Genomic DNA, 23,234 nt, shown 5'->3' with positions numbered 1-23,234 from the left:
GAGAGAGGGTAGTATCAACTCTGATTAAGTTTATCGTGGATTTTCGTCATATCAAATTGGAGATATCCAGTGATATTTGGGAGGTAAGAGGATTTCGCCAACTGGAACTCGTTCCCACGGCTTCCATTGCCCCTGCTCTAATTTCACAGCTGTGGCAAAGCCTATCTATCCATTAAGGTAGAGATGTCATAGTTAATAGAAACAAAACAGCCTGCAAACATTCAGCGCTGGGGCTGAGATCCAGGGGTTGCGGGGATGTTGTGCTTCTTCCAGAATCCTGGCGCACTTCCACACCACCGCAGAGGACTACACTGTGATCTTCACTTCTGGGAGCACGGCTGCTCTCAAACTGGTGGCAGAGGCCTTTCCATGGGTGTCCCAGGGCCCAGAGAGCAGTGGGAGTCAGTTCTGTTACCTCACCGACAGCCACACTTCTGTAGTGGGCATGAGGAACGTGACCATGGCCATAAATGTCACGTCCACCCCGGTCAGGCCAGAGGACCTGTGGTCTGCAGAGGAACGTGGTGCTTCGGTCAGCGACCCAGACTGCCAACTGCCGCATCTCTTCTGCTACCCAGCTCAGAGTAACTTTTCTGGAGTCAGATACCCCCTGTCCTGGATAGAAGAGGTCAAGTCTGGGCGGTTGCACCCTGTGAGCACGCCTGGGAAGTGGTTTGTGCTGCTCGACGCAGCATCGTATGTGAGCACCTCGCCTTTGGACCTGTCAGCTCACCAGGCCGACTTTGTCCCCATCTCCTTCTATAAGATCTTCGGGTTCCCTACGGGCCTGGGTGCTCTGCTGGTCCATAATCGTGCAGCTCCTCTACTGAGGAAGACGTACTTTGGAGGAGGCACAGCCTCTGCCTACCTAGCAGGAGAAGACTTCTACATCCCAAGGCCATCAGTGGCTCAAAGGTAACCTTGCCACAGGGGAGGGGCCAGAGGAGTTCAGCAAGGTGGGGGCTGGTCTGTTTCTCCTGGAGGATTATGCAAGAGGTGGGTCTGGCTTTGGGGGTCAGCAGAATTCAGGTTACTGGCAGGGACAGGCTGATGGCAGGGCTCAGATCTGGGAGGCAGAGGTTGACTGGAAGTGACACAGGTGGTTCAGTGAATTCTGCCCCCATTTGAGAGACTTCTCCAGAGCTGTGAGAGGACCGGGGCCTGCAGATAAGAACTGCACACAGGAGAGGTGAAAAGCCCCCATGGTGTAAGGAGGGTGAGCTACCAGGCCTTTGCCTTCAGCACTGACAAGAGATTGCAGCAGTTGAAACAGTGGCTTTAAAAGGTGAACCCAGTGGCTTTAAAAGGTGGCACCGTTTGGAATAAGTCTGCCCACACATTGACAGCATAGCTGGTTCTCCAGCAGCTAGGATCAGCTTAGCCTGGCACCTAGTTAGCCGGAAGAATCAGTTAAAGCAGAGACCCCCAGACTTTTGAGGCAGTGTTAGCAGCAACCTCAGTGAGCCCCACTATGAGTGTTACAGAGGGAGTCTGGGTACAGGCTGTCACTTGCCCTCAAATGCCAGAGGCCTCTGCCTGGGTTGTTGGCATATGCCTCATCCCCAGGCTTCAAGGGCAGGTGGTGTGAGTTATGCTCAGGAATCTTTCAGATGGTGACAGCTGGGACCTGTAAGGTCGAATGTGTCAAGGCTGAAAATGGTGGCTGACCCAGGGTTCTGCTGGATCAACAGTGGTGACACAGGGTTGGGTAGGCAACTAATCACCTACAGGATTCCGGAGAAGGCCTGGGACATAGATGGGAAGGGCTTTAGATCCCTGTGAACTCCACACAGACTCAAGGGTCCTGCATGTAGGGCCATGGCCTTGACAATAGAGTCAGCATTAGCTGTGTATGCCTGAGGCTGGACCACTGGGGAACAAGTCCCCGCTCCACTGCACACCAGCGAGGGGACGTATGACTTGTTCTCTGCACCTCATGTTTTTTCTGTAAAGTAGAAATGATAATATTGGGCCAGGTGTGGTGGCTCACACCTGTAATCCCAGCACTTTGGGAGGCTGAGGTGGGTGGATCACGAGGTCAGGAGTTCAAGACCGGCCTGCCCAACATGATGAAACCCTGTCTCTACTAAAAACACAAAAATTAGCTGGGTGTGGTGATGGGTGCCTGTAATCCCAGCTACTCAGGAGGTTGAGGCAGGAGAATTGCTTGAGTCCAGGAGGCGGAGGTTGCAGTGAGCCAAGATCATGCCCACTGCACTCTAGCCTGGGTGACAGAGCAAGACTCCATCTCAAAAAAAAAAAAAAGAGAGAGAGAAATGATAATACTGTCCTTTTAGAGCTAACATAGGTGAAGTATCAGAATGGTGGGGATCAATGTTAGGAGGCTATTTGATGTCTCTTTTATTTAGGACTTGTCCATAGTTGGGGGGCTTCTAAAACAGGAACGCTCATGTAAAACCTTTTGACTCCAAGTGTGATAATTTACCATGTAACAGAACCAAATGAGAAAAGAATGACAGGCATAATATAATGTAACTTACAGGCAGAACAAAGCAACACCTCACATTTAATTTGGCCAATAAGGGTACCTGAAGGCCAAGAGAAGTGGGGCAGCTCACTGGGGGCCAGGGCATGGGTGGGCTGGGGGGATCAGACCTCTTTCCTTTGATTCAGGTAGATGACTTTACAACAGATGACACGCCAACATTCCCAGAAAGCTGAATATATTTATTTACCATTATAAGCCAATTTTTTTTCTTGTGAACTTAGGACCAGAACTCAAGATATTTAATACTCAACCTAAAGGTTTATTGAATGGGTACCTTGACTATGTTCTTAACTTTATGTATTTTATAACTCAGTGAAGTACATCCCTTGACAGAAACAAAAAAACTCCTCTTTTAAGAAATAATCTATTAAGTATTTGATCAATAAATAATTATCAATCAATTAATAACTGGCTAGTTTTAACAAAATTTTTTGTAGAGATGGGGTCTTGCTGTGTTGCACAGGCAGGTGGTTTCAAACTCTTGGCCTCAAGTGATCCTCCCACCCGGGCCTCCCAAAGTGTTGAGATAACAGGCATGAGCCACTGCACCTGGCCACCCTACAAAATCTAGAGCAGCCCAAGAAAACTGCAGAGTGGGTCAGGGCCAGAGGCAGCCGGACAGGTCTTGGTATACAAAGTCCCCCCATCCTGAAGGGCAGGGCAATGTTTTATAAGACAGCAGAGGGAAGGTATTAATAGATTACAGCTCTATTAGTCCAATTTCACTCTGCTATAAAGATACTACCCAAGACTGGGTAATTTATAAACAAAGGGGGTTTAATTGGCTCACAGTTCTGCATGGCTGGAGGGGCCTCAGGAAACTTACAATCATGGTGGAAGGGGAAGCGGGCACTTTCTTCACAAGGCAGCAGGAGAGACAGAGAAGAGCCCAGGGGAACTGCCATTTATAAAACCATCAGATCTCATGAGAACTCTCTCACTATCACAAAATGAGAACAGCAAGGGGGAATCCACCCCCATGATCCAGTCACCTACCAGGTCCATCCGTCAACACCTGGGGATTACAATTGGAGACGAGATTTGGGTGGAGACATAAAGCCAAATCATATCAACAGCTAAGCCTAAAATCTAAAGCTCATTATATACCACAAAATGCACATGGATTGTTTTGGCCACAGCTTGACCTATTCTCCTCACCCTGTGGTTATAGGTTTGAAGATGGCACCATCTCATTCCTTGATGTGATCGCACTAAAACATGGATTTGACACCCTAGAACGCCTCACAGGTCAGTGGACGTTTCTATCCCAGTGGAATTTGCTCCTGTTGTTGTGTCCTTGAGGGAGCTCCGGCACAGGTGTGATTCAGGTGAAGGAGACAGGGTCTGTGGAAGTGACTGGCACTCCATGCAGTTAAATTTGATTCCTAGTAACTTCAAAACCACTTCAGAGAGCAAGAGAATGAGGTGGGGTTTTTGGATTGCTTTCTGTTTTTTCAGCTGAAATAACATTTTAACAGGTAGAAGACATTCCAAATCAGGAGACTGATAGCTTCACAGAATGGGAAAAGCCTCCCTGGGTCCTGAGAATGGTTACAGATCCTGAGGCCTTTACCCGCTCTCGCCTTTCTGGGTCCTCCCCACTGCCCCACGAGGTAGCTCTGCCCATGAATGAGCTGATGCTCCAAGAGGTTAAACACGTTCCAGGCCAGGGAGCTGGAAACCAGGAGGGCCAGGATTTAACCCAGGTCGTACTGATGCGTAACCATGGGCACCCAACCACTGTGTCTGCCAATGGTCTTCGCATGATGCCTGCTTTCTTTCCTGGCCATTGCTCTTTTGTCACAGTAATGGGACCCTTCAGTGCCTTAACGTTAGTCTTAGCCCAACACTAGGGGCAGACAGGATTCACGGGAAGAGAGGGTCGCCCTGATGGCAATGCAGGGAGGTGAGTGGGCATGATCTGGGACAATGGGAGGAGTCAGTGAAGACAGGCACTGAGTAGTGAGTACTTTCCAAGGAAAGATATTAACAGGGCCCCCAAACTGCAGTTGACAGGGTCTATCAGGACCAGGCACCTTGGAACGCAAAGGTTGACTGTACCAGTCCACAATATGGCAAACCCTGATTTTTTTTTCCTATGTAATTGTTCCTTTTTTAAAAAATAAAAATTGTGGTAAAAAATACATAATATAAAATTTACCATTTTAACTATTTTTAAGTGTACAACTCAGTCATAGTAAGTACATTCACAATGTCGTGCCACCATCACCACTATCTATTTCCAGAACTCTGTCATTCCAAACAGAAACTCTCTACCCATTAAAAAATAACTCCCTATTTCCTCCTCCCCCTCCAACCCTTGGAACTACTTTATTTCTCTGTGGATTTGCCTATTCTTGGTAACTCATCTAAGTAGAACCATACAACATTTGTCCTTTTGTGTCTAGCTTCACTTAGCACATTTCCAAGGTTCACTCATGTTGAAGCATGTATTCTTCATTGCTTTGTGTAGTTTTAAAATGATTTAAACATTAATAAAAACAAACAGCAAAAACACATTTAGAGGAAAAAACATACATTTTGTGATCTGTTACCAAAGGGTCTAAATATCTAAATGTTTAAGTAACATTATATATAAAAAAGAGGATGACAAGAATGCCTATGGAAAAATTCTGTTGTTCAGTACTGAAGACCTAAACATTTGTCATAAGGGCAGTACCATCCACTATTTACACGCATTTAAAATTATTAATGTGAGGTCAAAGTTTGCTAGTTATAACAAACTTGTTTTCTTAAAAGTGAGTTAGTGGTGCCAGGCGTGGTGGCTCATGCCTGTAATCCCAGCACTTTGGGAGGCTGACGCAGGTGGATCACTTGAGCCCAGGAGCTGGAGACCAGCCTGGGCAACATGGTGAAACTCCATCTCTCCAAAAAATACAAAAATTAGTCAGGCATAATGTGAACGCCTATAGTCCCAGCTACTTGGGAGGCTGAGGTGAGAGGATCACCTGAGCCCAGAAGGTTGAGGCTATAGTGAGCCGGGATCCAACCTGGGTGACAGAGTGAGACCCTGTCTCAAAAAAAAAAAAAAAAAAAAAAAAAAAAAAAAAAAAAAAAAAGAATGAGTGAATTTACGTAAAGGTCATGATTCTCTTGTGTTTCATGATTGATTTGAGGTGGAATGGAGAATATAAAGCAGCACACCTTCACCTTGGCTCAGTATACCTACGTGGCCCTGTCTTCTCTCCGGTACCCCAACGGAGCCGCTGTGGTGAGGATTTACAGCGATTCCGAGTTCAGCAGCCCCGAGGTTCAGGGTCCGATCATCAATTTTAATGTGCTGGATGACAAAGGGAACATCATTGGTTACTCCCAGGTAGGTTTTCTTTCCATCCTGCTGACCTTTTTACAACTCGTCTGAGTTCCAGACGAGAGCAATGCAGTGTGACAAAGTCCGTGCACTGTTGAAGAGGCCACACCTGGCCCTCAACCACATGCCTTTTCACCCTCATTCACCCTCGTTTTTCAGCCCTCTTTACTCAGCCAAAAGTGGTAACTTTCAAATGGGAAGAAAGAGGCCAGTTCTTCTGATGGCAGGGGGGGAACCACTGGGTCTTTGCTGTAGTTGAATAAGCTGCTCACTTCACTTCCTGGTCCACTAAAATGTCCAGAGTTGCACTGAGCACTCAGGCATGGTGGTAGGTGGTTATCAGGCGGGGTGTTACAGATGGATAACAGGAACCAAAGGTCATTCCCAGAGCAGCTCTGTGGGGAATGGATTCAATTGTTGGGTGTTTGGAAGATGGTGCTGGTTTTTCCTTGAAAGCACATCCGCATCAACATTTTTATTTATTTTTTTGAGATGGGGTCTCGTTCTTTCACCCAGGCTGGAGTGCAATGGCATGATCTTGGCTTACTGCAACCTCCGCCTCTGAGGTTCAGGCAATTCTCATGCCTCAGCCTCCCAAGTAGCTGGGATTACAGGCACGCACCACCACACCTGGCTAACTTTTGTATTTTTAGTAGAGATGGGGTTTCACCATTTTGGCCAGGCTGGTCTCGAACTCCTGACCTCAAGTGATCCACCTGTATTGGCATCCCAAAGTGCTGGGATTATAGGTGTGAGCCACTGTGCCTGGCCCACATTTTGTTTTTAACAAAGAAAAAAGGTTTATTTGGCTCATGGTTCTGTTGATGGAAGACTGGGCATTGGTGAACACCTTAGTTTGCTTCTACTCGTGGAGGAAGGCAAATGTGAACTGGTATGTGCCGCCAGAGAGGAAGCAAGAGAGAGGGCGAGGGAGGTACCTGGCTCTTTATTTTATTTTATTTTTTCCCAACTTTTTTTTTTTTTTTGAGATGGGGTCTTGCTCTTACTCTGTCACCCAGACTGGAGTGCAGTGGCGTGATCTTGGCTCACTGCAACCTCCACCTCTTGGGTTCAAGTGATTCTCCCACCTCAGCCTTCCGAATAGCCGGGACTACAGGTGTGTGCCACCATGCCTGGCTAATTTTTGTATTTTAGTAGAGATGGGGTTTCACCATGTTGGTCAGGCTGGTCTTGAACTCCTGACCTCAGGCGGTCTGCCTGTCTCAGCCTCCCAAAGTGCTGGGATTACAGACGTGAGCCACTGTGCCTGGCGTTCTTCAAACTTTTATTTTCGGTTCAGGGGATACATGTGCAGGCCTGTTACATGGGAACCTGATAGATAGTTTCTCAATTTTCCCCTCCTCCCACCTTCTACCCTTAAGTAGGCCCCAGTGGCTGTGGTTTTCTTCTTTGTGTCCATGTATACTCAATGTTTAGCTCCCACTTATAAGTGGGAACATGCAGTATTTACTTTTCTGTTTCTATGTTAATTCACTTAGGATAATGGCCTCCAGCTGCACCATGTTGCTACAAAGGACTGGTTTCATTTTTTTTTGTGGCTGTGTAGTGTCCCAGGGTGTATATGTACCACATTTTCTTTAACCAGTCTACCACTGATGTGCATATAGGTTGATTCCATGTCCTTGCTGTTGAGAAAATGCTGCAATGAAGATATGTGTGCGTTTGCCTTTATGGTAGGATGACTTATATTCCTTTAGGTATACCCCAGTAATTTAATTAAGGAATTGGGATGGCTGGATTCAGTGGTAGTTCTGTTTGTGTGTTTGTTTGTTTGTTTGAGACAATCTCGCTTTGTCGCCCAAGCTGGAGTGCAGTGGCGCAATCTCAGCTCACTGCAACTTCCACCTCCTGGGTTCAAGTGATTCTCCTGCCTCAGCCTCCCTAGTAGCTGGGATTACAGATGTGCACCACCACACATGGTTAATTTTTGTATTTTTAGTAGAGACAGGGTTTCACCATGTTGACCAGGCTGGTCTCAAACTCTTGGCCTCATGTGATCCACCCGCCTTAGCCTCCCAAAGTGCTGGGATTACAGGCATGAACCACCATGCCCGGCCAATGGTAGTTCGATTTTTAATTCTTTTAGAAATCTCCAGACTGCTTTCCACAGTGGCTGAGCTAATTTACATTCCCACTAGCAGTGTATAAGTGTTTCTTTTAATCCACAACCTCACCAGCATATGTTAATTTTTGACTTTTTAATAATAGCTATTCCAACTGGTGTGAGATGGTATCTTGCTGTGGTTTTAATTTGCATTTCTCTCATGATTAATGATGTCGAACATTTTTTCATATGCTATTGGCTGCATATATGTCATCTTTTGGTAAGTGTTCATGTTCTTTGCCCATTTTTAATGGAGTTGTTTGTTTTTTGCTTGTTGATTTGTTTAAGTTCCTTGTAGCTTCCAGATATTAGACCTTTATTAGATGCATAGTTTGCAAATATTTTCTCTCATTCTGTAGGTTATCTGTTTACTCTGTTGATAGCTTCTTTTGCTGTGCAGATGTTTGTTAGTTTAGTTAGGCCTCATTTGTCAATTTTTGCTTTTGTTGCAATTGCTTTTGGAGTCTTCATCATGAAATCTTTCTCAAGGCCTATGTCCAGAATGGTATTTCCTAGGTTTTCTTCTAGGATTTTTATACTTTTAGGTTTTACATTTAAGTCTTTAATCTATCTTGAGTTTATTTTTGTATGTGGTGATAGGAAAGGGTCCAGTTTCAATCTTCTGCATATCGATAGCCAGTTATCCCAGCACCATTTATTGAATAGGGAGTCTTTTCCCCATTGCTTGTTATTGTCTACTTTGTCAAAGATCTGATGGTTGTAGGTGTGTGGCTTTATTTCTGGGTTCTCTAACCTTTTCCATTGATTTATGTGTCTGTTTTTGTGCTAGAACCATGCTGTTTTGATTACTATAGCCTTGTAGTGTAGTTTGATGTCATGTAGTGTGATGCCTTCAGCTTTATTCTTTTGCTTAGGATTGCTTTGGCTATTTGGGCTCTTTTTTGGTTCCATATGAATTTTAGAGTAGTTTTTTTTCTAATTCCATGAAAAATGACATTGGTAGTTTGAAAGGAATATCATTGACTCTGTAAATTGCTTTGGGCAGTATGGCCATCTTAACAATACTGATTCTTCCTATCCATGAGTATGGAATGTTTTTCTGTTTGTTTGCGTGGTGTCCGATTTCTTTTAGCAGTATTCTGTAATTCTCATTGTAGATATCCCCCCTGGTAAGGTGGATTCCTAGGTATTTTATTATTTTTGTGGCTATCATAAATGGGATTGCATTCTTGATGTAGCTTTCAACTTGGCCATTATTTGTGTATAAAAGTGCTACTGATTTTCATGCATTGATTTTGTATCCTGAAACTTTACTGAAGTTGTTTATTAGTTCTAGGAGCCTCTGGGCAGAGATTATGGGATTTTCCAGGTATGGAATCATGTTATCAGTGAAGAGAGATAGCTTGACTTTTTCTCTTCATATTTGGATGTCTTTTATTTGTTTCTCTGGCCTAATTGCTCTGGCTAGGACTTCCAGTATTAAGTTGAAAAGGAGTGGTGAGAGAGGTCATCCTTATCTTGTGCCAGTTTTCAAGGGAAGTGCTTCCAGCTTTTGCCCATTCAGTATGATGTTGGGTGTGGTTTTGTCATAGATGGGTCTTGTTATTTTGATGTATGCTCCTTGGATTCTTAGTTTGTTGAGTTTTTAACAGAAGGGATGCTGAGTTTTGTTACAAGCCTTTTCTGTGTCTATTGAGATGATCATGTGGTTTTTGTTTTTTGTTCTGTGTATGTGATAAATCACACATATTGATTTCTGTACGTTGAACCAGCTTTGCATCCCAGGAGTAAAGCTTACTGGATTATGGTGGATTAGCTTTTTCTTCTTCTTCTTCTTCTTTTTTTTTTTTTGGAGATAAGGTTTCACTCTGTCACCCAGACTGGAGTTCAGTGGCATGATCTTGGTTCACTGCAGCCTTGACCTTCCTGGCTTAAGTGATCCTCCCACCTCAGCTTCCTGAGTAGCTGGGACTACAGGAACATGCCACCATGCCCAGCTAATTTATTTTAATAGTTTTCTGTGGTACAGGTGGTTTTTGGTTACATGGATAAGTTCTTTGGTGGTGTTTTCTGAGATTTTGGTGCACCCATCACCCAAGCAGTGTACACATAGTACCCAATATGTAGTCTTTTATCCCTCCCTCATCCCATCCTTCCCCACTGAGTCCCCAAAGTCCATTATATCATTCTTATGCCTTTGAATCCTCTTACCTTAGCTCCCACTTGTAAGTGAGAACCTATGATATTTGGTTTTCCATTCCTGAGTTACGTCATTTAGAATAATGGCCTCCAGCTCCACTCAAGTTGCTGCAAAGGCCATTGTTTGTTTCGTTTTATGGCTGAGTAGTATTCCATGGTGTATATATGCCACATTTTCTTTATCCACTCATTGGTTGATAGGCATTGAGGTTGGTTCCATATTTTTGCAATTGTGAATTGTGCTGCTATAAATGTGTGTGTGTGTGTGTGTCTTTTCCACATAATGACGTTTTCTTTGGGTAGATACCCAGTAGTGACACCTGGCTAATTTTTTGGTATTTTTTGTAGAAACAGGGTTTTGTCATGTTGCCCAGGCTGGTCTTGAACACCTGAGCTCAATCAATCTGCCCACCTCAGCCTCCCAAGGTGCTGCAATTACAGGTGTGCACCACTGTACCCGGCTGGATTAGCTCTTTAATATGCTGCTGGATTTGATTTGTTAGTATTTTGTTGAGGATTTTTGTGTCTATGTTCATCATGGGTATTGGCCTGAAATTTTCTTTCTTCATTGTATCTCTGCCATGTTTTGGTATTAAAATGATACTGTCCTTATAGAATGAGTTAGGGAGTCAATCCACATTTGCTAAACCCTAGATTTCCCAAACAAAATTCATTTCCCAAGGAATCTTTTCCCCCACTTTTCTGAATAGCCATACACTTTCTAAAGAATACACTTGGGGAAGGTTCTCCTGGGGAAGATGTTGGTCCTCACTGGTGTTCAGGGGCAGACACTGTACAGCCACAGGTGGTCTCTTGGGTATGGCCGCTGTGCAGACCCCTCGCCCCCATGCCCTCAGCTGTCAGTACTGGCAGAACCAGCCCTGACATTACTAAGAAGCACAATATTTTTAATGCTTTTGGAGGGGTGAAGGTGGAAAATGCATCAGAGGCAAAAGGTTTGCCTTCTTAAATATGTTATTCTAGGTCATTGATAACATAAGTTTTATTCTTGAATCAAAAGGAAATGTGCCTGGGCACGGTGGCTCACACCTGTAATCCCAGCACTTTGGGAAGCCGAGGTGGGTAGATTACCTGAGGTCAGGAGTTGGAGACTAGCCTGGCCAACATGGCAAAATGCTGTCTTTACTAAAAATATAAAAATTAGCTGGGCGTTGTGGCACACACCTGTAACCCCAGTTACTTAGGAGGCTGAGGCAGGAGAATCACTTGAACCCGAGAGGTGGAGGTTGCCATGAGCTGAGATCGCACCACTGCACTCCAGTCTGGGTGACAGATCAAGACTTTGTCTCAAAAAAAAAGGAATTGTGTGTGCTGTGGCAGGGGCATGGGATTGGTGGTGGAGAAGAAGCCTCCAACGAGAGGAATCGCCAGGACGTGAGGCTGCGTGTCTAGGTGTCTGGGGAGTCTCATTCCCCAGGGCTAGACACAGGATGAGTTTCTCCCTCTATGCATTGGTAGAGGAAGCTCACCATGTGAATGGATTCGGTGGCTAAGGCATGACTAACTGTGCCAGTTCAAGCAAGTGCAGTTATGATTTTTTCCTGGTTCAGGGAACTTTACGATGTGGGAATTTCCACAGGGATTTTGGTGGCCTTCGGAAACTTCAGTTGAGTTTGGCTGTCTCTTTTTCATCAGGGGATGTGTAAAGAATTTAGCTGCCAATGAGAAGGCTTTGGGTTCTTGTTTTGGTATATCCAGGCCTCTAATTTTATTCTCCTACTATTGGAAGTCACTCTGCATGGTGGTTAAGAGTGGGGACTCAGAGTCTGTCTGCCTCTTGCCGGCTCTGTGAACTTGGGCAAGTTAAGCCCTCCAAGATTATGAAATGGGGATAACAATATACCCTGATTATAGTGTTGATATAAGGATTAAATGAGATACAATATATACATCCCTTAGCACAGCACCCAGGATAAAGTAAGTGCTCAATAAATGTTGGGCACAAAGACTCCCAGGCTGGGAGCCTCCAGCACATTGTTACTGGGCCAGTTTCTCAGTCCTCCCTGAATGCTGTGCTCATCTTGCCATAGCAAACAACGTCCTTCACCTGGCTGGGCACAGTCTGGGCCTGTGTGGGATTCCCCAGGGCTAAGGGCAAGAGGAGACAGATGCATAAATGGGAAATTAGGACAAAGAGTAAGTGTGGCTGCAACAGCGTCTTCTGCTGCCATGGGACTTTGCCATGTGACTTTGACACTCCTCCATGGAGGGCTGGGGATCCATGGGTCTTCTCCTAGAATCTGGGCTGATCTGTGACTCGCTCATAGCTAACAGAGTGCTGGGAGGGTGGCACTGCATGGCTTCTAAAGCTAGATCAGAAGAGGTGATGCCACGTTGGCTTTGTTCCCTGGGACACTAGGTTTGGAGCCTGGAGTTACCCTGTCAGCGACTGTCTTGTTCTCTGAGGCTGCTGTACGTGCTGCAAGGATGCCAAGCCACACGGAGAGGCCAAGCTCAGGACTGTGGCTGGTGGTCCTAATTCTGAAGACCTTCCAGCCTGGGGACCACAAAGACCCAGGAGTAAAGGAATCTTCAGATGATCCCAACCCCCAGATGCCAAACTACTCCCAGCCTTCCAGTCTTCCTAGCTGAGACTCTGGACATTTTGAGACAGAGAGGAGATATCTCCTCTGTGCCCTGTTTGAATTTTTCCCACACTGTAGCCATGAGCTGCATAAAAGGGTGGTTGTTTTATTCTCCTTAGTTTGGGGTGGCCTACTTCATAGCAAAAGTAACTGGAATGGTGAATATGGGGGAGCAGGTGAAGGGCAGCCACACGGACTCTAATTCAGTCTGGTGGGAGCTGGACAGGGGGTCGGGGGTCTCCCTAGGAATTGCCTGGTAAAGGGAAACCTGACTCTGGAGATGGAGTTGGCTGGGCCCAGTAGAGCTGCCAGGACTCACCTTAGAGCTGGGAGACTCCTGAATTCACTAGCAGGTTTACATGCCAGTAGGCCATTAGCCAAGGGTGAAGAAACAGAATTGTTCATCTGAAGCCCCTCGATTCAACCCAGAGAATGGTTTCTTCTCACTGACGCACCAGAGGAGATGGCCAAGGTGAAGGCTGCCATGGTCTTGATAAGGGTCTGTGGGAGGCATCGTTGCCCAGCCAAGATCCCTGGCTGACCACATGGTGACCTCTGGCCACCCTACATGTGACTTCCCAGGGAGAAAAATTCAAAGTCTCACCCAGCTGAGGAAGATGTGTTTATTTTCCTGAATGCAGTTCAGTGACTCTTCCCGCTGAATTCAGCCTGAGCCCCAGGGTGAGGACTCCCACTGAGCCCCCAGGCCCTTGGGGGAATGGAGTCCTTGACTCACAGCCTGGAGGAGCTGGGGCAAACATCCCAGGGGCTCATGTGAATGTGAACCACCTCCCAGAGCCTCCAGAGGGCAGGAAAGAGCTTCGGGAACTTCTGGACTGAAAAGTAATTCTATGATTAAACCGAGAGTTGGAAAAAGTAGGAAAAGCAAATCAATCACACTCAGCATGGACACAGTAACACCTGGAGTCCAGGCTGCGAGCTGCGGCGGGGCTGCTCGAATAGCACTTCACGGGGCCCGCTCTGTGGTCCAACCCTGTGCAGCTAATGCCAAGAAGGCACTGTCTCCAGCCCCACTGAAACATTTTATACAATGTTTAACCTATGATAGATCATGGCATTTTAGGGGACAATTCCAGGCTTGTATCATCATTTTATTATTAGGAAAGAGAGGTCCAAATCCTGATCTGAAACTCTTAGAGTAAAACTGCACGTTGGTAACAGCTCATTCCATGTTACATTAAATCCACAGGTGGACAAAATGGCCAGTCTTTACAACATCCACCTGCGAACTGGCTGCTTCTGTAACACTGGGGCCTGCCAGAGGCACCTGGGCATAAGCAACGAGATGGTCAGGAAGAATTTTCAGGTTGGTACAGGGCTCTGCAGTCCGGACACTAGTCAGCGAGACCCAACAACACCTGTTGCTGCCTGCGCGTCTGGGGTGGGGGCTGCTGTGCAGACTCATTTCTCCACACCTACTCTGTGCATGTACAAAGGAAAGGGAATACACATGGAAAATGCTTCAAGAAGGCCGGCTGTGGTGGCTCACACCTGTAATCCCAGCACTTTGGGAGGCCAAGGCAGGTGGATCACCTGAGGTCAGGAGTTCAAGACCAGCCTGGCCAACATGGTGAAACGCCATCTCTACTAAAGATGCAAAAATTAGCCAGGCATGATGGCATGTGCCTGTAATCCTAGCTACTCAGGAGGCTGAGGCAGAATTGCTTGAGCCCAGGAGGCAGAGGTTGCAGTGAGCCGAGATCACACCATTGCACTCCAGCCTGGATGACAGAGCAAGACTCCGTCTCAAAAAAAAAAAAAAAAAAAAAAAATGCCAATTGCGGTGGCTCATGCCTGTAATCCCAGCACTTTGGGAGGCCGAGGCAGGCGAGTCATGTTCTATTGACAGCAGTGTGTACCTCTAACATGGAGTAAAACCATGTGCGTCTACGTGAAAATATAAAATTAGCCAGGTGTGGTGGCGCAGCCTGTATCCCAGCTAGCTCTCAGGGATTGCTAGAGCAGAGAAATGCATTGAGACCGAGACTGTGCCATTACACTTCAGCCTGGGGCAAACAAAGCCCGTGTTGAAACTCTGTCTCAAAAAAAATAAAAAAAAAAAAAAAAAAACAGAAAGAACAAGAAAAGAAAATGCTTCAAGATATTATCTTTATAGCAGACTTTTGGATTTGGTTTTTACTTTGAGGCCAACCATTTAAAGGCAAGAGAGGGGTGTTAACAAGGGATGTGTAAGAATGTGTCCTTATCTGGTTTAGCCCTCCTGAAGTACAGCCTCCAAGCTGGAGTTAGCCGACATCTGGGTTGGGTGCAGAGTGGAATTCTTCTAGGGCTTCAGGGATTCTGCATCCCCCAGAATCCCCACCCTCCGTGTCTCTCCCCCGGGCTGAGGTTTTTTACTTCAGGGTGTAGCCTGTTTTGAACCATTTCATTAGGAATAATTTGAGTGGCAAAGAGTCTTTATTGGTTTGAGTTTCTAATTTGATTTTCCTTTGGTTGCCATGAAATATTGTATATACTAGATCTCAACTAACCATGAACTAAGTTTTGTTTAAAAAGAAAGAGGGATAGGAGAGAAGGAGAGGGAGGAGATAGGGGAGAGGGAGGAGAAGAAATAGAGAGGGAGAGGGAGGCTCAGAACACAAACACAGCTCCAGAGAGAATATTTGGTCCTATGGAATGCTGTGGCTCCATTTCTTCGAGTGTCTGACCCGGATCCAGCACCGAGGTTTGTCCGGGGCTGCTCCACGCACTGTGCTGACCAGTGACCAACACCAGGCAGCTGGGCTCGGAGACTGAGATTCTCCTGTCTTTCTTCCCCACCTCCCGGCAGAGGCACTGAAGCTGACCTTGGCCTTCACAGTGGCCCGAGGCTGGTCATTTGCAGGGGAAGCATCTCTGCCTTTCCCTGTTGTCAAGGGGCAGCTCTCAGGGATGCAGGCCTCCCCTCAGTACTGAGAGGCTAACAAGGGTGACCAGTGATGTTTCTCCCATCTCAGCCTCGGGTAGACCTTGAGGCTGACCCCTTGGTGCTTCTGAAACCTTAGTCTGTGTTTTGACCCCTCTGTGAGCCAGCCCTGTGCCTGGCTCTAGGTAAATGCTTTCCATGAAGTATTTCTGTTAAACTTTTTAAGGGCCCCTTGAGATTGATAGTGGTCCCAATTTACAGTTGAGCAAAATGAGATCCAGAAAGTTGTCCCCTGCATGTAGAGAGCTGAGCTATGTCTCAGATGCACAGTGCATATTAATGTTGCAGTTCTGTTTTCCTGGGTTAATTTTAAAATCAACAAAATTTATTTTGTCAAACTGTTTGCAATGTCTCTATGAGAAAGGGGTCACTCTGGCTGATGCACTTCCCTCTTATCCTAGGCTGGTCATGTCTGTGGGGACAATATGGACCTCATAGATGGGCAGCCCACAGGATCTGTGAGGATTTCATTTGGATACATGTCAACGCTGGATGATGTCCAGGCCTTTCTTAGGTTCATCATAGACACCCGCCTGCACTCATCAGGGGACTGGACTGTCCCTCAGGCCCATGCTGATACCGAGGAGGCTGGAGCCCCATCAGCAGAGAGCCAGGCTGACGTTATACCTGCTGTCATGGGCAGACATAGCCTCTTGCCTCAGGAAGATGCCCTCACAGGCTCTGGGGTTTCGAACAACTCATCTACTACTGTAAATGCTGTGCCTGTGGCCCCACCTGTGTGTGACGTCGCCAGAACCCAGCACACTCCTTCAGAGAAAGCTGCAGGAGTCCTGGAGGGGGCCCTTGGGCCACTTGTTGTCACCAACCTTTACATCTATCCAATCAAATCCTGTGCTGCGTTTGAGGTAAGGACTTTCACAGCAGCATAGAAAGTCTTCTCTTTATTTATTTTATTATTCTCTCTCTCTCTCTCTATTTTTTGATAAAGTGAAGAAAAGCATGAAGAAAATCAAAATCATTCATCAGAGTGTTGTGGTGAGAAAAGCCGTTCTCCCTCTTCCCTTCTTGGTCTGTGTTGACTTTCGAACATGACTCTGTTCATGGGGACTCCTGAGAGGACCCTGTTTCTGAGTGGTGACTGTGTCATTGCTCTTATTGATTATAGCTGTAACTTTCACTGAATGTGTGTGCTGGCTGTGTGCTGAAGCATTGTATGTGTTTATTTGTTTCATTGGATCCTTAAAATGGTGAAATATGAGGTGGATAGTAATATTATCCCTATTTTATAGATATGGAGCCTGAGGGTTTTGAGGTTAAGCACTTTGCCCAGGTGACCTGAAGATATGTCAAAAGGACACAGGAGTCAGCTTGAAGGAGCTCCTGTTGGCCAAGTTTTTGGCAATATGTACATCAAAATAAGTACTGATAGTGATGAGTGGTGAGCATTTGAGCAACACAGGAGTCCATGAGTCCAGTAGAAAGTAAAAATGAATTAGCGAATAAATAGAGAAGAAGCTCAACCCTGCTATAGAATACCAACTAATAAATCAATGATAGAATTTTAAAAACCACTTTGCAACCATCGTGCCAATAATTGGTTTAGGCAATAGTTATCAATAGATGCTAAATCGAATGAATGAAAATTTGTTAAGTAACAGGATATCTGCATATTCTGAAAATATCTCTCCATAAAATACTTATTAATTAGTAAGTACCACCTACTTAATGATGAATTTTACAATGGAGAAACCTAATAGACCCCATGTTAACCAAGTGACAAAAGTTGATATCACCAACATTGGGACAAATGAATGAGATGTGTCTCCCGGAGGTCAGGAGTTTGAGACCAGCCTGGCTAACATGGTGAAACCCTGTCTTTACTTAAAATACAAAAATTAGCCGGGCATGGTGGCAGGTGCCTGTAATCCCAGCTACTCAGGAGGCTGAGACAGGAGAATAGCTTAAGCCCAGGAAGCAGAGGTTTCAGTGAGCCGAGATTGTACCACTACACTCCAGCCTGGGCAAGAGAGCAAGATTCCGTCTTCAAACAAACAAAACAACAGGAAAAAAAAAAAAAAAAAAGAGCCACAACTGGAGCCAGCTGGGAAAGGAGGCTTGCTTTTCACTGCACTCTTGTACTCAAATCTTAACATTTGTTAAAAGTTACCTACTTAAAACATTACCTACTTAAAACATGGCTTGAAGTGGAGAAGGGTGGAGTGTGGACCTGGAGGCTGAATGGGAGATACCCAGCTCCCATGTCATCTCCTTTGCATTGTCCTCTTTGTTTTAGTTTCTTCTCTTCCTCCCTTTCTTACTTCCAGAGTAGGTGCTGAATTCATGAAGTCCATCTGTGTTTGTGTAGCCACTGTACAAATAGGTGAAGACCATCTTTGGGGAGCCCTGGCCTAAGACACGTCTACCTTTTTGTTTAGGTGACCAGGTGGCCTGTAGGAAACCAAGGGCTGCTATATGACCGGAGCTGGATGGTTGTGAATCACAACGGTGTTTGCCTGAGTCAGAAGCAGGAACCGCGGCTCTGCCTGATCCAGCCCTTCATAGACCTGCAGCAAAGGATCATGGTCATCAAAGCCAAAGGTGGGAAAACCACTTCATTTTCACAGAGCAGCTCCTGAGAGCAGTTTTTATACTCATATGAAATACTCTACCAAATGTTAGAATAACCCAACAGCCTGGACAATACAGTGAGACCTCATCTCTATAAAAAAATAAAAAGTTATCCTGGGTGTGGTGGCACGTCCCAGCTACTCAGGAGACTGAGGCACAAGAAGCACTTGAACCCGGGAGGTGGAAGTTGCAGTGAACTGAGATCGTGCCACTGCATTCCGGCCTGGGCGACAGAGCAAGACCTTGTCTCAAGGGAAAAACTGGGTAAAATAACCTGAAAGTAAGGGAAATAGTGTCTAGGAAATGCAACAAAGAGTTTGTTCCCCTTTGGTTTTGGGAAATTTCGGGAGAGATAAAGATCTGACAGTCCAATCAGACAGTAAAGAGGGGCCAGGTGCAGTGGCTTACGCCTGTAATCCCAGCACTTTGGAAGGCGCAGGTGGGCAGATCACTCGAGGTCAAAAGTTTGAGACCAGCCTGACCAACATGATGAAACCCCTTCTCTACTAAAAATACAAAAATACGAAAATAAGTTGGGCATGGTAGCATGTACCTGTGATCCCAGCTACTCAGGTACTCGGGAGGCTGAGGCAGGAGAATTGCTTGAGCCCTGGAGGTGGAGGTTGCAGTGAGCCCAGATCGCACCACTGCACTCCAGCCTGGGCGACAGAAGATGATGATGTCTCAAAGAGGTATAAACTTTATATGAATGAGATGATGTCCTTTTTACTTAAGTTTCTTTTATTTTCTTCACTCATCATGTATACTGCAGGCTTTAATTTATCCTTGTTGATTTTTATTATGAATGATATGAATGATCAAACCTATAGAAAAGTATAGGCCCTCTCTGTTCAGTAGAACTTTCTGTGATGATGAAAATGTTCAAACTATACCTTGCCCAGTTTAGTGGCCACCAGTCACATGTGACTATTGAAATGTGGCTAGTGGGACACTAGAACTGAATTTTAAATTTTACTTGATTTTAATTAATTTAAATAGCTATGTATAGCTATGCTACAGTGTTGGGCAGCACAGATATTAAAGAATAATATACAACTACAGGATTCAATTTTAGCAAATCTTAACATTTGGCCACATTTCCTTTAGGTCCTCCTCCTCCTCTTCCTTTTTCTTTTTAAACATGCATACATATATACATACATACATACACACACAATACATACATAAAACATAACATAGCAGTTGTGGTGCTGGGTTTAAAAAAGATAAACAACATTACAGATATAGCAGAAATTTCCTGTGGACCTCTCCTGAGTCTCACTCCTCCTCCTTCCCCATCCCACTTACATTTTTAGAACATTCCCATTTCCTCCCTAACTTGTAGTTGTACTTTTGTGATATATAACATTTCCACATATTCATGATTGTGTTTCTTGGCTGTAAGTGTTCTATTCTGTTCCCGTGGTTTATTTTTCCTTGAACCAAGAGGCCAGTGTTATTATTAGAGTTAGAGAATGAGTCTTGATATCCCATGCCCCCCCATTTTTTTTTTTTTTTTTTTTTTTTTTTTGAGATAGAGTTTTGCTCTTGTTGTCCAGGCTGGAATGCAATGACATGATCTCTGCTCACTGCAAACTCTGCCTCCTGGGTTCAAGCGATTCTCCTGCCTCAGCCTCCCGAGTAGCTGGGATTGCAGGCATGCAGTACCACGCCTGCCTAATTTTGTATTTTTAGTAGAGACAGGGTTTCTCCATGTTGGTCAGGCTGGTCTTGAACTCCCAACCTCAGGTGATCTGCCCACCTTGACCTCCCAAAGTGCTGGGATTATAAGCATAAGCCACTGTGCCGGCCCCAGTATCCCAGTTTTTAAAATTGTCTGTTGTTACATATTGCAGAATCTCTTTTAAGATTGAATAGTATTCAATAGAATGACTATACCACATTTACTTTACTTATCTCTTAATGGACATTTAGATTGTATCCATATCTTGGCTATTGGAAATAGAGCTGCAATGAACACTGGAGGTGCTAATATCTCTTCAGCATCCTGATTGAAATTATTTTGGATAAGTACCCAGAAGTGGGATCACTGGATCATATGGTAGTTCTATTTTTAATTTTCGAAGGAATCTCAATATTGTTTTCATATTAACTGAAAATTTTGCATACCCACCAGTGGTTGCAAGGGCTCATGTTTTTCCACATTCTCACCAACACTTACTGTCTTGTTTTTGTTTGTTTTCTTTTGACAATAGCCATCCTGACAGGTGTAGAGTGATATCTCATTTTGATTTTAATTTGCATTTCCCTGATTGTTAGTGATGTTAAGCATTTTCCATATACACATTGACCATTAGTACATCTTCTTTGGAGAAATACCTATTCAGATCTTTAACCTGTTTTTTTTTTTTTTTTTTTGAGATGGAGTCTCACTCTGTCGCCCAGGCTGGAGTGCAGTGGCACGATCTCGGCTCACTGCAAGCTCCGCCTCCCAGGTTCACACCATTCTCCTGCCTCAGCCTTCTGAGTAGCTGGGACTGCAGGCCCCTGCCACCACACCCGGCTAATTTTCGTATTTTTGGTAGAGACGGGGTTTCACCGTGTTAGCCAGGATGGTCTCGATCTCCTGACCTCGTGATTTGCCCGCCTCAGCCTCCCAAAGTGCTGGGATTACAGGCATGAGCCACTGCGCCTGGCCAATAACCCATTTTTAAATTAGGTTATTTGGGTTTTTTTGTTTGTTTACTGTTGTTTACTGTTTGTTTATGTTATGTGGTACATATACACCATGGAATACTATGCAGCCATAAAAAAGAATGAGATTGGCCGGGCGCGGTGGCTCACGCCTGTAATCCCAGCACTTTGGGAGGCCGAGGAGGGCGGATCACAAGGTCAGGAGATCAAGACCATCCTGGTGAACATGGTGAAACCCCGTTTCTACTAAAAATACAAAAAAAAAAAAAATTAGCTGGGCGTGGTGGTGGGCGCCTGTAGTCCCAGCTTCTCGGGAGGCTGAGGCAGGAGAATGGCGTGAACCTGGGAGGCGACGGAGCTTGCAGTGAGCGGAGATCGCGCCACTGCACTCCAGTCTGAGAGACAGAGTGAGACTCCATCTCAAAAAAAAAAAAAAAGAATGAGATCATGTCTTTTTCAGGGACATAGTTGAAGCTGGAGGCCATTAACCTTAGCAAACCAGCACAGGAACAGAAAACCAAATACCACATGTTCTCACTTATAAATGGGAGCTAAATGATGAGAACACATGGACACATAGAGGGGAACAATAGACACTGAGACCTACAGGAGGGTGGAGGGTGGGAGGATGGGGAGGATCAGGAAAAATAACTAATGAATATTAGGCTTAATACCCGGGTGATGAAATAATCTGTATAACAAACCCCCATAACACAAGTTTACCTACGTAAGAAACCTGCACTTGTACCCCGGAACTTAAAAGTTAAAAAAAGGATGAGGTCTCTCCATGTTTCCACAGTTTTGCAATTGTGAATTGTGCTGCTATAAACGTATGTGTGCAAGTGTCTTTTTTGTATAATGACTTCTTTTCCTCTGGGTAGATACCCAGTAGTAGGGTTGCTGGATCAAATGGTAGTTCTACTTTTAGTTCTCTAAGGAAACTCCGTATTGTTTTCCATAGTGGTTTTAATAGTTTACATTCCCACCAGCAGGGTCAAGTATTCCCTTTTCACCACATCTATGCCAGCATCGATTATTTTTCAATTTTTAAATTGTGGCCATTCTTGCAGGAGTAAGATGGTATTACACTGTGGTTTTGATTTGCATTTCCCTGATAATTAGTAATGATGAGCATTTTCTCATGTTTGTTGGCCATTTGTATGTCTTCTCTTGAAAATTTTTCATTTATGTCCTTAGCCCACTTTTTGATGAGATTATTTGTTTTTTGTTGTTGATTTTGAGTTCCTTATAGATTCTGGAAATTAGTCCTTTGTCAGATGCATGGTTTGCAAATATTCTCTCTCACTTTGTGGATTGTCTCTTTACTCTTCCGAGTGTTTCTTTTGCTATGCAGAAGCTTTTTAAATTAGATCCCATCTATTTATCTTTGTTTTTGTTGCATTTACTTTTGGGTTTTGGTCATGAATTCTTTGCTTACCCCAATATCTAGAAGGGTTTTTCCAATGTTACCTTCTAAGACTTTTATGGTTTCATGTCTTAGATTTAAGTCTTTGATCCATCTTCAGTTGATTTTTGTATAAGGTGAGAGATGAGGATCCATTTTCATGTTTTTACATGTGACTTGCCAGTTATCTCCGCAGCATTTGTTGAATACAATGTCCTTTCCCCACTTTGTTTTCATTTGCTTTGTCAAAAATCAGTTGGCTGTAAGTATTTGGCTTTATTTCTGGGTTCTTTATTCTGTACCATTGGTCTGTGTGCCTGCTTTTTAATACCAGTGCCATGCTGTTTTGGTAAAAATAGCCTTGTAGTATAGTTTGAAGTTGGGTAATGTGATGCCTTCAGATTTGTTCTTTTTGCTTAGTCTCGCTTTGGCTAAATGGGCGGTTTTTTTGTTTCCATATAAATTTTAGGATCATTTTTTTCTAGTTCTGTGAATAATAATGATGGTATTTTGATTAGGACTTCTTTTACCATTTTTTTTTTTTTTTTTTTTGTAGTGCTGGATTGTTAGTCACAAATTCTGTCAGTATTTGTTTTTCTAAAAAAGACTTTATCTCTCCTTCATTTATGAAGCTTTGTTTTGCTGGATGCAAAATTCTTGGCTGATAATTATTTTGTTTAAGGAGGCTGAAGATAGGACTCCAATCCTTTCAGACTTGCAAGATTTCTGCTGAGAAATCTGCTGTTAATTTGTTAGGTTTTCCTTTTGGGTTACTGATGCTTTTGGCTCACAGCTCTTTAGATTCTTTCCTTCATCTTGACTTTAGCTAACCTGATGACTATGTGCCTAGGTGATAATCTTTTGCAATGAATTTCCCAGGTGTTCTTTGAGTTTCTTGTATTTGGAT

At 44.5% G+C, this 23,234-nt stretch overlaps 1 protein-coding gene across 4 annotated transcripts in view; it reads left to right on the top strand.

The window, feature by feature from the left end:
- Positions 1–23,234, top strand: part of MOCOS (molybdenum cofactor sulfurase) — a 64,723-nt gene that overhangs the window by 12,257 nt on the left and 29,232 nt on the right. For all 4 annotated transcript variants that reach the window (XR_001886014.1, XM_017874000.1, XM_017874001.1 and 1 more), the window contains exons 4-9: positions 274–915; positions 3,681–3,757; positions 5,647–5,846; positions 13,942–14,058; positions 16,080–16,544; positions 18,075–18,237. Coding sequence is in view for 3 of the 4 variants with exons in the window: in XM_017874000.1 (XP_017729489.1) it covers positions 274–915; positions 3,681–3,757; positions 5,647–5,846; positions 13,942–14,058; positions 16,080–16,544; positions 18,075–18,237 (1,664 nt within the window). In the remaining variant the exon portion in view is untranslated. The remainder of the gene's footprint in view (positions 1–273; positions 916–3,680; positions 3,758–5,646; positions 5,847–13,941; positions 14,059–16,079; positions 16,545–18,074; positions 18,238–23,234) is intronic.

Source organism: Rhinopithecus bieti, unplaced genomic scaffold (genome assembly GCF_001698545.2).
Source record: "Rhinopithecus bieti isolate Rb0 unplaced genomic scaffold, ASM169854v2 scaffold_5260, whole genome shotgun sequence".
Lineage (NCBI taxonomy): Eukaryota > Metazoa > Chordata > Mammalia > Primates > Cercopithecidae > Rhinopithecus > Rhinopithecus bieti.
The sequence above is the reverse complement of the archived record's forward strand: the minus strand, read 5'-3'. Positions and strand labels throughout refer to the sequence as shown.